Source organism: Acomys russatus, chromosome 26, assembly GCF_903995435.1.
Source record: "Acomys russatus chromosome 26, mAcoRus1.1, whole genome shotgun sequence".
In the NCBI taxonomy this organism is placed as follows: Eukaryota; Metazoa; Chordata; class Mammalia; order Rodentia; family Muridae; genus Acomys; species Acomys russatus.
Window position 1 is genome coordinate 43977325 of NC_067162.1, and position 19929 is coordinate 43997253.

Consider the following 19929-nt stretch of genomic DNA (forward strand, 5'->3'; position numbering starts at 1 on the left):
ACAAAAAACAACCCAACACAAGAAGTTACAGGAGCTGGTCGGCCACATTCTAAGTGTTGGGGAAGCATTCCGTTCTGTTCTTAGGCTTCGTGGCTATGTGCCCTGGGCCACCTATGTGGTCCCTGAGGTTTTCTCACAGACTTAAAGTCGGCCTCATGAGGGATGGCAACAAATTATGTACTCTGTACAAGACAAAACACGGGTGAAGTGAACGTGTTCTTCCAAATGCCGGAATACTGCAGGTTACTGTGGCTTGGCCAAGCCGCTCCCGAGCTTCCAGGTTCAAGCTTGGCAGGATAAGGCCTCTTTCCGTATGGAGCGGTTGAGGAGGTTTGCGCCCCACACCCAGAGCCACTCAGGCATATACTGTGCAAAAAGAAACTACAAAGAAAGAAAAAGATGTGATTAGAATCCCAAGCCATCAAACCTGAAGAAATAAGGGTACGGATCAGTGTGGGATCTGCCCATAGCAGACATCTACTGAGCACACTGAACAATAAGGAGGAGCCTGAGCCCTTTCCACACTGCGGTCTGCTTCTGTATTGGGCACTCACCTGGATTCACTGAAGATGAAACAAGGACATGATGCCCCACCACGATGCCCACCATCAGCGCCCGCTCCCTTCCTGTGTGTTCCTGGGAACATGTATCCTTAGTAAAACACTAAATCTAAGGAGAGGGGGCAGAGAGATGGCTCAGTGGTTGGAAGCACTGGCAGCTCTTCCAGAAGACAGGGTTCAAGTCCCATAACCCCACATCTCAGCTCACAATTATGTGTAACTCCAATTCCAGAAGATTGGACACCCTCAGACATGTAGGCAAACTACCAATGCATGCAAAGTTAAATAAATAAATCACTATATCCAAGAGGATATGCTAAACAGGATCTTGTTTAAATCCAAGGAGACAAAAGGATTCTTGCGGGGGGGTATCTTGGGAGGACCTGGGACTGGTTCATACAAAACCACGGGTGCCTGAGACAAGCGAGCCCCTGGGAACCCTTGGGTAGTATTCGTTATGCGCGTTTCAGTGTTTACGTAGTGGGAAGGGAGCTAAGTGGAGCCAACCAGAGAACAGTTCTCCAGGCCGGTGGTGAAGGGCTAAAACCCTTGGCAGCTGTCTGTGGGAGCTCAGGGAAGAGGAGCGATGGAGTTCATCCTCAGGGCGCAGACATCAAGAGCCCTGGAGTCGGGACACCTTCAAAATGTCCTTCCCTTCATTTCTAGTTGCACTTTATGGTGAGAGTGCCCAGAGTGTCACTGTACATCTCTTCAGCCTCTTAAACCGAGCATGCTCAGGAATGGACCAACCCTACATGAGTATGTATAGACTCCTTGATTAAGACTCCTCCCCCTCTGCTACGGGGGGGGGGGGGGGGGGCACTCTCTTGCCCTCTGCAGGTCCATCTTTCTCTGCTCCTGCATCTCGACTGTGCTCCTCTGGGCTTTGCACTCACCTAGCTAGGAACTCACTGCACTCCTGTTAGACAGGGAAGGACCTCACCACTGAGCTGGGGTCCTCAAGTCAGGTTAGCACCCCCACACACGGGAAGCAGAGGCAGGCAGGAAGGGGCTGCAGGCTCTTTAGACTCTTTAGGACTTGAGTCATGTCATGGGTGCTAACCCATCTAGGTTTAAGAAAGCGGTGCCCTCAGGGCAGCCCCAAAGTGATGCAGTTCAAGACACTGGAAGGGTCTGACAGTGACTGCGTATGACGCCACCTCAGCTGTAAAGAGATCACACTGAGCCAGGCAGGTACAAGGCAGGGGGTTGTCTGCAGGGAGGCAGGCCTGGAGAAGTGGGCCCATCTCAGGAGTTCTGCCCTCACACTGACGCTCTCTCAGGCAGCACTGGGCTGCTGGGAGCTGGGTGCACTGGCACCACCCATCTCAGCTGCAGTGAACCCAGCTGAGGAACGCTTCCTGTCAGTCTCCACCTGGCTTCCTCTGCCCCATCCCCACCTCTGCTAGACCTCCTTTCTCCATTTTGCCCTGCCATGCTTAGACTCTCACCTAGTTCTTCTCGCACGCTCTATGGTGTTGCCGAATGCTGCCAACCTGAGAAGCCGCCTCCAGCAGAGACCTCTGACCTGAAGTCCCACCTACGCAGCTGCCGCCTCAGCTGCCCTGCAGCAGCAGTGTGCAGCTCCCACTAGCTTTCACCACACCTGATTACCTTCACTCAGGCAGCCACCTATCTGGACCAGAGTAGCACCAATCCTTCTGCCCTTCCTGCCCCATCCAACACTGGGGGGCCACACACCTCCAGCTCAGAGGCACCTCCAATGCAATGTTCTCTGCTGGGGCAGAAATCCACCAGAGCCCATATGCTGCCATCGCCCTCTTCCTGGCCACAGAGAGGCGGGACACCATTCTCACTAAGCTCACAACATAGGAGGCCAGCTGAGGTGAGATACTCCACCCTTTGTTTGACATATTTCAAATCTGTTCCTTATAGCTAAAGAATGGCACGAGTATTGCAATCTTCATCAAACTGGGCCCTTCTGACCCTGGGAGATTGCACTCAGCAGAAGCGATAATTACACAGGAACAGTCACTGCCAGAGCTACCAGAGACTGCAGAGTGGCCAAGAGAATGGTGTCTGAACCAGACCTTGGCTGTAACACAGAAGCAGGAGCTGCAGAGATGGCTGACGTTAGGAGAGCTGGCCGCTCTTGAAGAAGACTGGAGTGCAGGTCCCAGCATGCACCTAGACAGCTCACAACCACTTGGAACTCCAGTGCCAGGGATTCTGACGCCCTTTCCTGGCCTCTGTGGGCACTGCACTCATGTGCACCCACTGAGACATGCATATTCACATAAAAATAAAAAGAATCTTTTAAAAAAAGGGCACCACTCTAAAAATTACAGTTAAAAAAAAAAATGGATTGGCCAAGGTTAAAAACCAAAGTTTTAACAGGTCTGTATAGAAAACTACTCTGGGCACTAAACTAGCTTCATAGAATTTCTTGGCAGAAAAAAAAATACACTTTTGCTGCTGACAGTGATACGGGGGTAGAAGCCAGGGCCACATGCTTGCTAAGCAAGGACACAGGCACTGAGCAACATCCCCAGCTCATTCATGTGTGCACACTCACATATTCTTTCTCCCTCTCCCAATTTTAAACTTTTGAGACAAAGCCTTGATAAGGTGCCCAGGTTGGCCTTGAGCTCACTCTGTAGCGCAGGCAGGCTCGGCGGTCCATCTACCACAGCAGAGCAGCTGGGACTAGCAGGCTGCACGCCCAGGCCCGGGTGAAAAGTTCATTCTACAGAGTCCATTAATATGCATCAAATTCCCATGTGGCTGACACGCTGTTGTGTCACAGACATGAACAAATAGCTCACCACTACTTGTCCTTGCAGCTGCATTTCTAAGCAAGCTTCAAGACCCTGGAGCTATTGTTTTTGAGAAAGAAAAGGTCTCGCTACATAGGCCAGGCTGACCGTAAGCTGAGATCCTCCTGCCCCAGCCTCCTGATGATCAAAGAGATGGCCAGGCTACCAGAGCCAGCCTAAGACTACTTCTCAGACTTCTCCGCTACATAAACAGCATTTTAGACAGACGTCTAACTCTGAGCCTTTAGATGAATGTAAGAATTCACCACTGATTTGCTCACACATTTATTTTGTGGTGGTAAACTGAATTATCTTTATCCTCAACAGCCCCCAAAGAATGTACCTGGTAGTCAGAAAGTGTCTGGTAAATCTAAATTTGGTCACATCTATTTCTATTCCAGATAATAAGAAACAATTATTATAAATCATTTAGTTACTGGACTAGTGATTAAAATCACTATTCTAAATATCCTACAAATTCCAAATACTTTTCAAAATATTTTTACTACATTTATTTGTGTGTGTATGTGGGGTGGGACATGCACGCCTTGTAGAGGGCAACTTGTGGGAGGCAGTTCTCTCCTTCTACCACATGGATCTTGGGGGTCAAACTCAGCTCATCAGGCCTAGTGGCAGGCACCTTTACCTGCTGAACTATCTGGCTGGCCCCCCAAATACTCTTACATCTTTGTTTTTTTTTGAAGGACAACAACAAAGATCTTAGAAAAAATCCTAGGTTTCCTGAGTAAATGAGTCCAAGAATAAAATACATGGAGATTTATCTGACATGATGGTTATGTGCTTATGTGCCTAACTTACAGATTTCCGGACTAGACCGTGCATGTAGCATTTCGTCTTCAAGCATCACCAGGACCTCTGCACTGAAATCCCTATGGGGCACCCATGATCCTCACATCCCCACACGAAGCAGCCTGTTTCATGTCTTAGGGGTGACAAAGAAAATTTGCAAACTTTTGCACTGACCACCCACAAGAGCATCTATCCCTGGGAATGTGAGGTATGCTGTTGGCACAGCGCACAGAGCTTTGACCTGACAGCATGGTGCTGCCTGAATAGAGTGGGACCAGGAGCTACCTGAATAGAGTGGGACCAGTAGCCTGTGGTCCTTTTTGAAATGCCTAGGGTTGACACGGCATGCTGAGCATACACTCTCGGCGAAGGTGCCAGCCACGGGCATCTGTGCAGGAAGCTGCCGGGCGCAGTCGTACTGGTGGTCACGTAGAAGGGGATCAGACTCTGCACGAAGACCCCTTTAGAGGCATACTCATGCTGCAGGGCTCGGCTGAAGTGGTCCAGATAGGCCTGGAGGGCAGAGGGGGAGGACTTTGAACCTGGAAGGAACTTGAAAGAAAACCCAGGAGCAGAAAGACTTGCCTGTCCCCATGTTGGGGGTGGGGTGGGGGGAGGAGGGGAGGGAAGGGGCAGGGCAGGGCAATGCTAGTATAAACAAATGGAAGCTGACTACTCCCTGACCACCCCACAGGAAGAAGAGCCTAACCTTGGACGCAGAAAAGGCAGCCAGCTGTGGAGTGGGCTTGCAGCAGGAGCCAGAAGACACGGTGACGATGGCGCCCCTTTTTCTCTCCACCATCCCCGGAAGCACTATGTGGACCATCAGGCTCGCGGCCGCAATGTTCACGTTCACAATGTCCCAGAGCGTGTCCTCGGGAACCTCGGTGAAATACTGGGGATAGGGGTAGAATGCGCCCACATCATTCACCAGGATGCCAATGTCTCTGTCTCTCAGGGCTTCTCGGATGGGAGCATAAATCTCCCGGCCTCTGCTGAAGTCTGCCACCATGACAACTGTCTCCACCCTGTAGGTGTCAGCTATGTGCTTGGCCACGGCCTGCAGCTTCTCTTCTTCTTGGCTGACCAGGATGATGTTGAGTCCGTGGCTCGCTAACTCCTCAGCATATGCCTTCCCGATGCCATCTGTGGCCCCTGCAAGGCAAGCCAGGAGCCATGAGCTCGCTGAAGCATCACAAAGAACCAGGACGACTCACTGTGGATCTCATCAGAGAAAAACGCATCTGTCAGTTGAGGGCAATGCTGAATTGATAAGGTGAATCCTAATACTAAAGATCCCCAGGCAGGGGCTAGTGAGATGGCTCAGGAGATAAAAAGTGCTTACTGCCAAGCCTGCCAACCTGAGTTCAAACCCTAGGACCCACATGGTGGAAGGACACATCTGACTCCCAAGAGTTGTTCCCAGACCTTTTCATGTATTTGAGGGCTGATGCTCAGCCTGCCGGGTAAGACACCATAGAAACCTGTTTCCACACGCGCACCTGGCTTGCTCAGGTGTCAGGATGAGCTTTCTGGGATGCGGAGATAAATCACAACGCAATTCAAAACAGGTGACGCATTTCTGAGAGCACCGACAGCCTCAGAGGGTAATTTCAAAACAGACAGCAGGAAAGACATGTGAGGGGCGGGAGGAATGAGGAGGATGCCAATCTGAGGATAGGGCTCCCTGAAGCAAGGCGGGAAGAGCACAGAATGAGGTCTCAGCAGGAGGCAGAAGACTCCCATTAAATCCTACTGTAGCTCCTGGTTGGAAACACTGACTTAAAATACAACCCAAACAGAAATGGCACTGGAGCTGAGGTTACCACTGATGACTGCCCATCTTCCGTACTGCTTGATCAGGTCCGGTCTGCTCCCCAGGCGAGGGATGAAGTGCAGCCTGACCAGGCTGTAGAAGTCACAGATGACCGTGATGCTCTTTCTGGCCGTGTACCAGGCTCCCACCAAGGCCAGTGCTTCCATATAGCAGTTGCAAGACCTAGCAATTTCCCTGTACAAGAGGTAGAAGCTGTCAACAGCAGCCATGGCAACCTGTGGGAACAAGAAGAGAGAGCTGCTCTTTGGGGACAGAGCAAAACCGGGAGGAACAGACATCCTCAGGGCGAGGAAGGAGAACCCAGGCCTTTTACAACTGCATTCAAATGACATTAATGCCTGGGACTGGCAGGGCATGACCTCACTGTTTAACATCTGTGGCTTGGAGAGCCCTTGCTTTCCAAGGAGACTGTGCAACAGAACTACTCAGCTACCGAATTCCTCCAGAGCTCCTGACTCCAAGCGACCAGCAGCCTAAACAAAGATAAACATGAGTGCCCCACTTCAGAGCTGCAGGAGGCACAAGCATCCCTGGGTGGCAGCCTGGAATGTGTTCCCCTCCTGGCGTTATTCAGTCAGCAGGTACAGAAGACCTGCCGCCTCAACAGTGACTAGCAGGACAAACACAGGTAGTGACAGCACATGGCCCCAAGAAACATCCATATTACACAAAAGGAGCAACCGCCCTCCCCCCGCCCCCACCCCCCACCCCAAATGAGGAGGAGCCGGTGCTCTTCCACAACAGCACAGTGAGCACCCTCCATTACTCCCTTGGTTTGTTTGGCATTTTCCCTCCTGGCCTCCAGGTCTAAGAAAGTCCCACACAGCTCTTTTAAGCGTGCACAGAGCAAACACTAAAGGGCAGACAGCGCCCAAGAATCTTGACAGCTGTTAAGGAGCCATGACAGAGGCAGGCATTTAACAATTAAAATGCAAACTTGTCTGGGTACCTTAGCTTACAGAGGTGACCCGGGAGAGGTGGGCAGAGGCCAGGCATGATCCTGATGGCATCACCAAGGGCTGTGCTCCAACCTGGGCCATGGCAGAGGAGCCGCTGCAGTCAGACCCAGCGTACACTAAATGACCAGATGAGCCTGATGGCTCGCACACACATAGTAAGATAGCTGAGATTACATACAGGGAACTGGATTTTAAGTACCCCCCTCCCCAATATAAAACTTGTGGGGATGATTTCTGGAATGAAACTGCATTAAAGTCAAAGGAGGGGAGCCCTGAAAACAGAAGAGTGGCAAAAATGGCACGAACTCTGGGGGAAGGAGCAGGCACCCCTGTGTCTTCTGTGATCTGACTCAAACACTACAGAGTGTCCCAGAGGAGAAAAATGAAACAAACTAACCGCCAAGCAGGAGCCTGCGAGCTCATAGCCTCCCCAGTAAAAGGCCCAGGGAAGCATAAAAAGACAACTGTGTAACAATGTAACTAACAGTCAGGGGCCACTGAGATTACCCAGCCTCAAACAGAAGAAATGCCACAGCGTGCCAAGTTCTCCCCAGAAGCTCCACATTTGTACTGTGTCCGTGTCATCCTCCCTTGCCCACCCCGCCAGGAATTCTCTATGTAGTCTTAGCTGTCCTGGCACTCTCTTTGTAGACCAGGCTGGCCTTGAACTCAGAGAGATCCATCTGCCTCTGCTAGGATTAAAGGTGGGCCTCCACACCCGGCTTCCTGTTCTTAATCAAGCTGAGGAGACACTAAGTTTTAAAAAGATTTTCTCAGCCTGCAGTAGTGATATGGACACATAATCTTAGAATTTGAGAGGATGAGGAAGGAGGATTCCAAGTTTGAGGCAAAAAAGCTGGTCTATATACATAGTAAGAACTTGTCTCAAACAAACAAAAAAAAAAAAAAAAAAAAAAAAAATTAGGCCCCAGCCAAATCCAATGATACTTGCACTTGAATCCCAGCATTGAGGAGGCAGAAGCAGGTGGATCCCTTTGAGTTCAAAGCCAGCCTGGTCTACATAGTAAGTTCCACACCAGCCAGGGCTACACAGTGAGACCCTGTCTCCAAAAATCAAAACAAAATCAGGCTCCATGGCACAGTATGTAATCCCAGCTACAGGAGAGGCTGAAGCAAGAAGACTGAAGTTCAAAGCCAGCCTGGAACTTAATGAAAAAATCTAAGGGGGGGAAGTGTGGTTCAATGGCTGTCCAAGCTGAGGTGAGATTCTGGCTACAAGCACTGGTACTGATTTAAAAAAAGGGGGGGGGGCTGTAGGGGGGGTGAAGGGATGGAGCTACTAAGAGTGCCTGACCTCAAGGGGTTTCCACTCCAGTCATCATCAGCCCAGCCTTCTCTTACCTTTTTGCTGCCAGCTCTGGGCTTGGTACCACAGAGCTCTGTCCTCTCTCCTAACGCCTGCTGTGAAGGAAAGCCCATGGCAAACAAATGCCCAGCTCAGCTGGGAACGCTTTATGCAAAACTGAGATTGATGCTTTTGAGACAAAGCAAAACTTTTCATGCATGAATCCGCAGCAAAGCAAAGAGCATATACCTGGGGACAGTCCCCTGGCTTGGAAGCACAGTGGAGAGGGCATTCCTTCCTTGTCCTCTTTTCTTCTTAGGGACACATCATTAAATAGGATGACAATCCATCCAGGTGAGCTTGGGGACCGAGGGCAATCTATACTAACCTGACAGCACGGGAGGCCAAGTGGCTGGCTGCCCACATCTACCTGTCTCTGCATTTGCCTGTGGCAGGGTCACCTTCTCTCTCTGCACACTACCGTCCTCGGTCTCCTGCAGCACCCACTTGGACTCTCACACCACAGTGGGCAGCCTGTGTACTCCAGGCCCAAAGCCTGCTAGATGCTGGCTGGCCTGCCTGAACCTGGGTGCCCAACACTTTCTCATCCCCAGGCAGCGGCAGGAAGGAGCAGGGCTTAAAGGAGTGGGGCAGTTTGGAGGTCTTGGCATTTTTCCCCCAGAGACCTTTCCCCAGCTCACCACTGTCATGAACTGCTGGGACAATGGTCCCTCCACCTATGATGTGTTGCTCAGAAGCAGGCACTGACAGCCAGCCCTGGCACACTGGACCCTTGGAATGAAGACATACCATTCAGTCATGCCTCCCAGGCAGGTCAGGCGAGATCTGGCTCATACCCACCAAGCTCACAGAAGCCCAATGTAGTCCAACACCATATTGTTTATGAATAAGCACAAAGCTATTAAAAGACCTGAGCTGATAGTCAGGGCCCCATGGAGGGGGACCTCACATAGGACACTGTGCATGAAAAAAAACGAAACCACTTAGACAGGGCTAAAGATGGCAACTAAATGTCTGAGACCAAAGACAACTTGAGAAATAAGCTAGGAGTCCCCTGGTCCTATATGCCTGGGGACCTACAGAAAGATAACTGACCATCTGTGAGGTAGGGCATTTGCAGGGCTGTTGAGAGAAGAACAAAAGCAGGATATATATGGGACACTTCTAAGAGATGAGAAAGTGTCCCCAGGAAAAAGAAGGGGCTGTCGAGCCACCCAGCCCCGACTCCAGGCAAAGTCCTGAGGCATGACTGGAAATTCCCATGTGTCCTACGATGGGACAGCAAGGTCAGAGGCAGAGCATGTGCCATGAACACGGTCTCCCCAGGATCATAGTCAAGAGTTGTGAATGACTCTGGGAGCTAGCAAAGGTGAGGACAATCTTCACTGGGATCTCCAAGAAGGACCTTGTTGGGGACTGTGACTTCAGTGTGGGGACATTAACTTAGTCTCTAAACTGCTGAACCATATAAAGTAATAAACACTTAGGTCACTTCTGTAATTTGTTACAGAATGGAGTATGGTGGACACAGGGACAGACACTGGGAAGATAGACAGATAGACAGTCTGGAAGACCCAGCAACAGGCCCTCAGCCATAGCCACCCAGTTGATCAGGGAGCAAGCCCCCTGGTCTTAGACTGGAGCATGATCCCGTAGGCTGGGAAGGGCTGACAAGGGCTCCTTGCCCTCTGCAGCCACACACCATGCAGGCACGTGCTCCTGTCTGAGTCTGGGGTTCCCACTGAGTTTGCCTTGAACAAGGAACCTCAAGTCCTGTTCAGCCTTCTAAGCCAGCTCGCATCTACTCTTTCTTGGTTCAAAGCCTCAACTCCCACTGGCCTTGAGGATCAACCTCCTGCCGCCTGAGGTCCCCTCTCTTCTCCCAGCTTCACCCGCTGCTGCTGCAGCTATGTCTCTAGCACATTTCACTTGTCTCTGACTCTGCAGCTGGAGCTCAGGCCTCCGGAGGTCAGGACCTGTGTAGAAAACTGATTTCTCCATAATTAAAAAAAGGGAGGTGGTGGGCGTGGCAATATACACCTTTGATCTCAGCACTCGGGAGGCACAGGCAAGCAGATCCCTGAGAGTTCAAAGGCAGCCTGTATACAAGTGAGACCCTGTCTCCCCCAAAAAAGAAAAAAAAAAACTAGTAAACACGTTCAAAACATATAAAACCTAATATGCACAGCTTGAAGGAAAACAAAACAGCTACTCAGTGACCAACCCAACAAAAGCAGCATCTAGTGGGCTCCAGAACCCCGAATTTTTCCTTGTCCCTTTTCTACACAGAAGGGCACACCCTCCTAAAGCTCGTTTCATTTTAGGGGTGCTTTTTGTTTTTGAGACACAGGCTAGCCAACTTGTGATCTTACCTCAGCAGCTGGCATCACAGGCTGTACCCCAAACCTGCTCCTCTGGCTCTTTTTCTGTCCTGAGAGACACTTCACAGTGCCGCTGAGTGCTGCTTGTTTGAGTGGCTCAATGGGGACTCATCCAGAGTCCTGAGCTGACCTGGATCCTCCTCCTGTTCTAGAGACTTCTCTCCTGGCTGAGGTCTTAGCTTCCATATAGGCTGTGACACTTCTACATACAATCCCTGTGCATGCTACCACCAGGCCTGGGTTGTTCCGTGCCCTCCAGGACAGGACCACCGCTCAAATCCCAATCACGTCTCTTGGGCAGTGGTGCAGGCACTCATGAAGGAATATGTCTCACAGGGGAACTGCTGAGCCACAAGGCGCTCAAGGGTTCCACTCGCCTGTGTCAATCCTTTCCACAGCGCAGGCCTGCATCACCTGCCCCACCGCCTCCTCTGTGCCACCCACCGGAGTGCCCAACAGTTCACCCTCACACAACGGGGTATACAGGAGTGGTGAGCAACTGGGCCGAGACGCTTTTGAACAATGTGTGCTGCTGTTCCTGAAGCTCTGAAACGCCTGTTCCCATCGACTGCCCCTCCTCCTACTGGATTGTACTCTTTTTCTCTCCAAATGACAAGAATTCTAGACACACGCCCCCTGCTACCTCTTGCTAACACTGTTTTTTTTATTTTGTGTTTGTTTGTTTTGTTTTGTTTTTCGAGACAGGGTCTCTCTGTGTAGCCTTGGCTGTCCTGGCCCTACTCGCTTTGTAGACCAAGCTGGCCTCGAACTCACAGCGATCCACTTGCCTCTGCCTCCCGAGTGCTGGGGTCAAAGGCGTGCGCCACTAGGCCCTGCTCTTGCTAACACTGGTGATGAGTTGAATGTCTGTTTCCAAAGCCCTTCCTTTAGGAGCATCGCTCAGCGTGTTTTACTTCATACTGCAACCCCTGACAAGGAACTGCCTCACGGTATTTCCTACAAGTTCTTCTGATGTAAGCCAGTAATCCTGGCTTCTGTAATGGTGAACACGGGCTCTCGTGCAGCTTCTGTGTGATCCCACAGCACCAAAACGCTGTGTGGGCAATACTGTCTTAGTAAATACAATATCGCCTGAGTAAGTCCAATATCGCCTGAGTAAGTCCAATATCGCCTGAGTAAGTCCCATCAGATACTGTTGGGGCCAGAGCTCAGATTTCACTCTTGAAAACACTCAAAACGTTGCATGGGCATTCTGGCAAGGTTTTCCCTTAAGGATCATGACACTTCTGGGGCTCCTTACCTTCTTCTGCCTGGTTTTGATCTCTGATTGAATCTACAGTGAAGATGAGGGGAAAGAACAGCAACCAGGGAACTGAAAGCCAGGACTCTTACCCAGGACCCAAGCACCCCTGAGATCCAGGTCTCCACGTAGGCACCAGGAATTAAGGAAACAGCAGGCCATTCCTAGGCATGCACCCAAAATACTTAACAATCTCTGGCTGCATTACAATTTTGTAAAGCGGTGCCTATCAGCTTTATTCACACTAGCCAAAAGATGAAACTGCCGAAACGTCCATCGGGTGATGAACACAACATGGCCCATGAGTAACACAGTGGAAAATTACTGAACTCTAAAAAGGAATGGGGCATGAGTACATGCTATGTATGACATGAAAACATTAATGAGGTTGAGGGACAGAAGCCAGACGAAAAAGACCACTCAACATAGGGCCACAGGTATAAAACATGTTTGCAATAGAGAAATCCAGAGACACAGAAAACACACTGGGGGCAGGATGGGCCCAAACTGCAGCTGATGGAGCGGAATTTCTTTTGGGGGGTGCTGGAAGTTATTCGGAACTGGGCGTGGTGACAACTGCCTAACCCTGTAAATATACTACAAAGTTGTACGTTTCAAGATGGCTAAAATGATGGATTCTTTGTTATGTGAATTTTGTTAGAATTTTTCCTCAATGGGGAAAAAAATGTACTGGGGACTGGGAAGATGGCTCCTCGGATGAAGTGTTCGCTGTGCAAGCTTAAAGACCTGACTTGAGACCCCAGCGGTATGTAAGGCTGGATAGCTAACTGCTGAGCCAATTCGTAACCTCAGTAATGGGAAGGGGCAGACAAGAGGATCATGGGGGCTAATCAGTCTAGCCTGAAGAAAACTGAGTTCAGTGTAAGACATTGTCTGAAAAAATAAGGTGTAGAGTGATAGACACCCTCTCCTCCCAAGACACAGACAGACAGACACACACACATACACACCCTCCACTAATAAAGTAATGTCGAACTCTGCGTTTCTGAAATATTTCCGCCATGACTAAGGTCACTCTCAAAAAGAGATCCTATCTTTGGATGAAGTTACAACACTACAACACGCTGTCCTTTGTCCACCATCTGCAAAAAGGGCTTAACACTTCCTGGCCACAATGAGAATTACAACAGGTGACACATAAAAAGCACTTATAACTGCATTCCCACAAACGCTCAAAAAACCTTAGCCACCAGCCAGGATTATCACTCAGGGATCGATGTCAGCTACCGCTATTGTACAGTCACGACTTTATGGGAAAAGCTGCTTAAAAGCGCTATCCCTAAGGCCTCACTTTATCCGCCTCTTCAATCTTCTGAGGCAGTACTACACATCAAGGAAAAGGACATAATGTGACACCCCAGGATCTCACAGCTAAGACCTGAGTCTAAGGCACGGGCCCGGAGCCCTGGCTGGGTGGTCCATCAGATTCCCCATGGGAACCTGTACTCGCTGCGGTCACCACCCAGGGTCCCGGCGGTGGGTCAGTGAGTCTCCTGCGTGTGTCCCATCTCTCCCCTAAGGACGCCGGCACGGCCCAGCGACTCTGCAGAACCCACCCCGGTTCTGCAGGATCTGAGCGCTTTCTTCAGCAGCGCGGCCATTCTGCAAGTCCTAGAGTCCACTCAAACCCAGCGGCTGGGAAAAGAGGATAAAGAGGCAGCGGGAAAAAAAGGGCGGTCCCGGGGCGTGTCGCGTGTGCGGGCAGTGGGGCGAAGACGAGGCCTGGAACACCTGCTCCTGCTGCTGAGGGGCCGCCCGGAACGCGGAACCAAGAGTTCACGGCTTTGGGGCGCGGCGAAGGGGGGGGAGGGGAAAGAGCGTCCCGAAGGTCGGGGTCCCAGGGGCGTGGCCAGGGCCGGAAGCGGGGCGCCAGGGGCGCGGGCGCAATACCTGCAGCGAGAGGCGCGGTCTCCGAAGCCCGTCCCGCTGCCTGCACGCGCGGCCGCCGCCCCAGACTCCGCAGGTCTGTTACCCACGTGATCCACGCACGCACCCGGGTGGAGCCCCCGCTAGGCCCGCCCTCGGCGGGCATAACCGACTGCGCGTGCGCACTGGTTGCCGCGGCAACCGGGGAAGCGTTGGCCAGCCAACAACCGTAGCGCTGAAGCTGAGCAGCCGGGCAAGAAGCGAGCATGCATCCCGAGGCCTCAGAGCCGCCAGGGGACAGCGCGGTGGAGTCCAGACTGGAGGAGTCGGCAAGTGATCACGGCGACGCGGGCCCGACGGTCTGCAAAGAAGGTGCCATAGCGCTGGGCAACCGAGGGGGCGAGGGGCTGTGTGTCTCAGAGGTTCCCATCCACGCAGCTGAGAGCAACCAGCACCCCTCACATATGCCCATCCATACAGCTATAAGAACAGCTACCTAACAGGCCTTACACAAGCCCATCAACACAGCCGGGAATAGCCAGCACACCTCAAACATGCCCAATACCACACAGCCGTGGATCAGCCAGCACTCCCACTTATAGGCCTGCCCATTGCTAGTAGTGAATGCTAAACTTTTATTAACATACTCAATCCAGTACATATAGAACACCCATTATTTATTCCGTGAGTATCTATCAGGTACCTTCTGTGTCTGGGAATTGTTTGCAATGAATGTAAGACACAGTTCCCCAACCAATGTTCAGCATCATCCAACAAACCCCGGCAAATACAGAGAGCTCATCAGCTCTGGCAGTTACATCCGTCTGAGGCTTCTAGAGGTGCCTTGCTGGGTAAAAGTGCTTGTAATATAAGCATATTAACCTGAGTTTGAGTCCCAGAAGTGCAGCGGTTCCTAAAGTGAGACGAAGACTAGTAGACAGGGCAATTGCTCAGAAACTCAGAAGCAGCTGGCCTAAAGTATGCAGTGTAGCAGAGAAATGAAAGATCCTGCTTCAGCCAGATGGAAGGGAGACAGGAACTGACTTCCCAAAATTTGACCCGCCCCCCCCCCCCCGACTTCAACACCCATATGTGTACATACACATTTGGAATTTTTATGTATAGAAGTGCTCTATCTGCATGTACACCTGCAGGCCAGTAGAGGGCACCAGATCTCCTTATAGATGGCTATGAGCCACCATGTGGTGGTTGCTGGCCATTGAACTCAGGACCTCTGGAAGAGCAGACAGTGCTCCTAACCTCGGAGCCATCTTTCCAGCCACCCCACTTGTAATTTTTTAATTACATGCATTTGAAGGCTGGAAAGATGGCTCAGTGGTTAAGGGCACTGGCTGCTCTTCCAGAGGTTCTGAGTTTAATTCCCAGCAACCACATGGTGGCTCACAGCCATCTATAATGAGATCTGGTGCCCTCTTCTGGCCTGCAGGCCTAATGCAAGCAGAGTATTGTATACATCTTTTAAAAAAATCTTTAAAATCTTTAAAATCTTTTTTTTTAATTACATGCATTTTAATAGACCAAATTTTATTAACATCTTTAAATGTGTCTAAAATACTTGTTTTCTTTGTAACAAAGATATATTTTTTGTAAAATTTTGTCTTTAAGGAGTTGGGTTTTTGTTTCATTTTTGAGACATAATTTGGAATTCACTGTGTAGCCCAATAGCCCCGAACTGGATAGCCTCCTGTTTCAACCTCCTGAGTGCTGTGATTATAGGAATGAGCCATCACACTCCATTCTTCCTCGTGGCTCACATCCATCTTTTACGGGAAAAAAAGACCAAAGAACAAGGCAGTATAATGAGCACTTTTGTCATAATTTTTAGTTAAGGAAATAAAACATTTCACATAGAATCTACTGAGGTGTCAGATTAATACCCCACCCAGTGAGAATTTACTCCAACCCCCAGGGAATAAATAATAAAGAAAATCTCCTTAATAACAGGGTACATCAGGTTCTAACTCCCGAGGAGGAAGCAGCCCGGAACAGAGTGCCCTCCTTTCACACGGTTTTCAGCTGTCACCCTGTGCTCTTGTGTATGCTTTTATCAGTGAGCTGTTTTTAGGTTGCCACTCCCAAGTGACACTTCGAACAATTAAACATGTTTACAGAAGTGGAAACTGTAGGTTCTGATGGAAATCTGGCAAATGGGAAGATTTATACAGCAGACTGCAACGCAGTTATCTCTAAACCAAGTTGGGGAGAGACAGAGATCTTGTCATGTCCCAGAGCTGCCCTTCCAGGTGGCTGTCAGCTAAGGTCATTCCCCTGCCTAGTGACATCATGCTGTCCCTGGTAAGAGCAGCTGTTCTGCTGAGCAGATTTTAACAGAAACATCTAAACTATAATTATGTTTAAGAACAACTCTTCTTAACTTCCTGTTTTCTGAGGATCTGATTTGTATGGAGTGTCTGGGTGCCCAAGGAGGCCAGAAGAGGGCATCAGATCCGGAAGTAGAGTTACAGGCAGCTTACAGGCAGCTGTGAGCTGCCGTACGAGTGCTGAGAACTGAACTCTGGTTCCCTGGAAGAGTAGCAAGTGTTCTTAATAACTGAGCCATCCCTCCATCCCTTGTATAGCAATGTTTACATTATGTTTTGCTTGCTTGTTTGTTTCAAGACAGGGTTTTTCTGTGTAGCCTTGGCTGTCCTGGACTCTCTTTGTAGACCAGGCTGTCTTCCAACTCACAGAGATCCACCTGCCTCTGCCTCCCAAGTGCTGGGATCAAAGGTGTGGGCCACCACATCCAGCTCAATTTTTTTCATTATTAGTGACTATGTAAATGTCACTTTTAGGCTGATCCTCTATAAAAACTGCACAGGAAAACATAAAGATGTGGACAACGGTCTTCATTTTGTGTTGTTTGTAACAGCTGGAATCAGTTGATACTGCAAATGTCTTTAAGGGATTGCTTGCAGAGCATAAGGAATAACTCTTCTGCTTTGGAAGCGGTGCGCCAGCAGCTTCACCCACCAGTGGGATCATTCTCAGCAACACACATGGTAACAAAAGACAAGCTCCACAAAAAGTGCAGGGTCCCATTTACATGCATCAAAAACATGGCAGCCAGGTTTGGTTTGGTTTGGTTTCAGTGTCTCACTATGTAGCCCAGGCTGACCTCAAGCCCGACGCCCAGTGGAGAATCTCCTTCCCTGGCTGCCTGGGTGCTGGATTCATAGGCTTTGGATTACCACACTCATCCTTAAATTGTTTGATCTTTATGAATTTACCTTTTTTTTTTTTTTTACAGAAATTAATGAGACCAAGGAAACATGTGTGAGTCCTTCTACGACATTCTGCCAAAGTCAGCAGCAACAGAGTGGCGACAGAGGGTCAGATGGTCACTTCGCTATTACAAGAAATGACAGAGATAATGGGAGCCCCAGGTGTGTGTTGTGTGGCACATCAACCAAGCTACCAAGGAAGGTGCATGGTGATGGCCCCTTGGCCCCCTGCACAGACAGCACCTGAGGAGCCTGCCCAGTTATTAGCAGACCAGGAGAGGAGAAATGGCAGTCGCTCTTTATTTATGTGTGTGCATGTGTGTGTAGGTAGCCATGGAGGCCAAAAGAAAGTGTTGGGATCCATCCCTAGGGCTTGTATTACAGGCGGCTGTGGACCACCTGAAGTGGGTACTGAGAACTTGCCTCATGTCCTCTGCAAGAGCAGCAAACCCTGTTATAACCACTGAACCATCTTTACTACACCTCCAGACCCTAGTGCTTTTTTTGGAAGGAGGGAAAGGGCTTCATCATTAGTCTCTGGAGATGAATATGAAAACAAGCGTGTACAGGCATGTACCGGGGCACACATGTGGAGGTCAAGGGACACTTTTCAGAAATGCATTCTCTCCTTCCACTGAGGAGTCCCAGGATCAAACTTAGGCCTTCAGGCTTTAATTTTACCCACTGACCCATCTTGTCATCCCTCTGCCCCTGCACTGAGACAGGGTCTCACTCTATAGCCCAGCTGGACCCCAACCCCATGAACCTCCTGCCTCAGCCTCCTGAATGTTAGCATTACAGATGTGCACCACCATGCCCGGCACGCAGCAGTCTTGTTGATGACATTACTAGGGTATTTATTAGGTCAAGCATTGCAGTGTTTAGAATGCTAAAAGCAACAGTACTGGGTAAAGTCCCAAGGGCTATAAAATATAAATAAGCGAGGATATGCTGCTGGGTTGGCTCTGATGAGGACTTATGTTAGGATCCCCAGGGCCCATGCAAACACCCAGACACCTTATAATCCCACCACTGAGGAAGCCGAGACAAGCAGAGCCCTGGGGCTTGCTTGCCAGCCAATCTGCCCAAATCAGCAGTCTCCAGGTTCAGGGGAGAGACCTGTCTCAGAAACTATGGCAAACATGATAGCTGAAGACACCTGATGTTCACCTCCAGCCTCTGTGTCACATTGCACACACACACACACACACACACACACACACACACACACACACACACAGACCAAAGGAGAAGAGGAGGGCAAAGCAGATGTGATGTGAGGCTTCAGATTTAGAACTTTAGGCAGAACGGATGCAGGAAAGAACCTGAGCTGGTGCCATGGCTCACAACAGCAGTTCTGGGGGGTGGGGAGCAGAGGCAGGAGGACCGCAAGTTTGAGGGAGGCCAGCTTAGGCTGCGTAGTGAGTTCTCAGATGACCTCGGCTATTGAATGAGACCCTGGCTCCAAACCAAATACAAACCTTTAACCATATCTCACAGCTGACAAGCTGAAAGGAGCCTCTTGTTTGTGCCTTGCCTTTGAACAGGATGACTAAACAGTTCCTCCAAAAGCTCTGCAAGCAACACAAGCTGTACATCACCCCTGCCCTGAACGACACGCTGTATTTACACTTTAAGGGTGAGTCCCAGGCAAGCCTGTAGCCTGTGCTGGAAGAGAAGGGCGAGCAGAGCCTGCAGAGGTCGTTGCTGTGCTAAGGGGCTACTCAAGTGGAACTCAGCCTTGACTGAGTTCACACAGGGCTGTGTGAGTACAGAGGAGCCACCCTCGCTCCTTTGGTTGCTTGATTTTTTTTTTTTTTCTCCTTGCAATATAAGTGACGGAACCCAGAACCTCCCCCATGCTAGGCAAGCACACTGCCACTGAGATACTGCCCTAGTTAGGCCTCCTTTCCCTTTTCATTTTCAAACAAGGCTCACCAAATTGCCCAGGCTGACCTTGAACTCACTTCGTAGCCCAGAGGGATTGTGAACTTTCCTTCTTCCTGCTTCACTCAGCCAAGTGGCAAGGACTATAGCAGGCACACATAGAGGTAGGATCTTGTTATATAGGCCATGCTAGCCTTGAACTTGTGGCCTTCCTGCCTCAGTCTGCTGAATGCTGACAGTTCAAGCTCCAGTCAGCATAGCTGGCTCAGGACAAGGCCTTTTTTTTTTTTTTTTTTTTTTAGAGCAGTAGGGGCAGTTGTGAGCCCTGGGCTTGGGACAGGTGGGTTGTGAAGAATGGAAGATCACAGTAGATGACAAAGAATGAAGGTCATTAGTTCTCTCTGAATGCAGAGATGCTGAGAATAGCATCCTGTGGGCTTGGGCTTGGCATCCAGCTCCATGTCTGCATCTGAGCTCAGGACCCTGGTCAGGACCATGCTGACCAGCGATGGCCAATATCCCCAGCTCTCAGGAGGGGCCCAGAGTGAAGTGGCTGACCCGCTCCCATACCTCATCTATTTGTGTGCGTATTTATTCAGGAAATCTTTCCAGAGAGCTTACCATGCATGGAACTGCCGCCGTGCTGGGAATCCAGAGGTACACATACAGCAAGGATGGTTTAGGAGTCCTGCAAGGTGGGGCAGGCAGGCGTAGGCAGCTATGCGGAGGAGGGAGCTGCTCAGGGAGGCTCACCAGACTCAGCACCAGCTAGGCTTAGGCTAAGGTCTCTCACCTGTCTCCTACTTCTGCTCCTCTGGAATTCTCAGGCTAGAATTGGAGCATAGCAGTGGTTAGAATAACAGAGACTAAAGGGGAGGGAGGAAGAGGAGCCAGAGAGAGAAGGGAGCTGGGAGAGGTGCCTACCTTAGCTCTGTGTCACTAGGTGGTAGATGACCTGGAATTTAACACCTTCAAATCCATGATCTCACACGTTCTGA

The 19929-nt window shown here is 50.2% G+C and overlaps 2 protein-coding genes across 2 annotated transcripts in view; one reads left to right on the forward strand and one right to left on the reverse strand.

Moving 5' to 3' along the window:
- Positions 1–13931, reverse strand: Hsdl1 (hydroxysteroid dehydrogenase like 1). The gene is made up of 5 exons (XM_051168635.1): positions 13824–13931; positions 5974–6199; positions 4857–5302; positions 4433–4660; positions 1–381 (listed from the first exon to the last, which is right to left on the reverse strand). Exons 2-5 carry the CDS (start codon positions 6191–6193, stop codon positions 283–285), a joined length of 993 nt encoding a protein of 330 aa, XP_051024592.1. The 5' UTR covers positions 6194–6199; positions 13824–13931; the 3' UTR covers positions 1–282.
- Positions 13860–19929, forward strand: part of Dnaaf1 (dynein axonemal assembly factor 1) — a 20619-nt gene continuing 14549 nt past the window's right edge. Inside the window, 3 exon segments of the mRNA XM_051168636.1 lie at positions 13860–14171; positions 17071–17206; positions 18592–18683. Of these exon segments, the coding sequence (XP_051024593.1) occupies positions 14066–14171; positions 17071–17206; positions 18592–18683 (334 nt within the window). The 5' untranslated portion in view covers positions 13860–14065.

Bases quoted from the DNA above. Each gene is read 5' to 3' on its own strand.
- Hsdl1 (XM_051168635.1), bottom strand. From the start codon at position 6,193: ATGGCTGCTGTTGACAGCTTCTACCTCTTGTACAGGGAAATTGCTAGG. The intron at 5,303-5,973 runs GTAACCTCAGCT...CTTGCCTTGCAG, and splicing joins AAGATGGGCAGTCATCAGTG to GGGCCACAGATGGCATCGGG. The intron at 4,661-4,856 runs GTTAGGCTCTTC...TCTGCCCTCCAG, and splicing joins CTGCCTTTTCTGCGTCCAAG to GCCTATCTGGACCACTTCAG.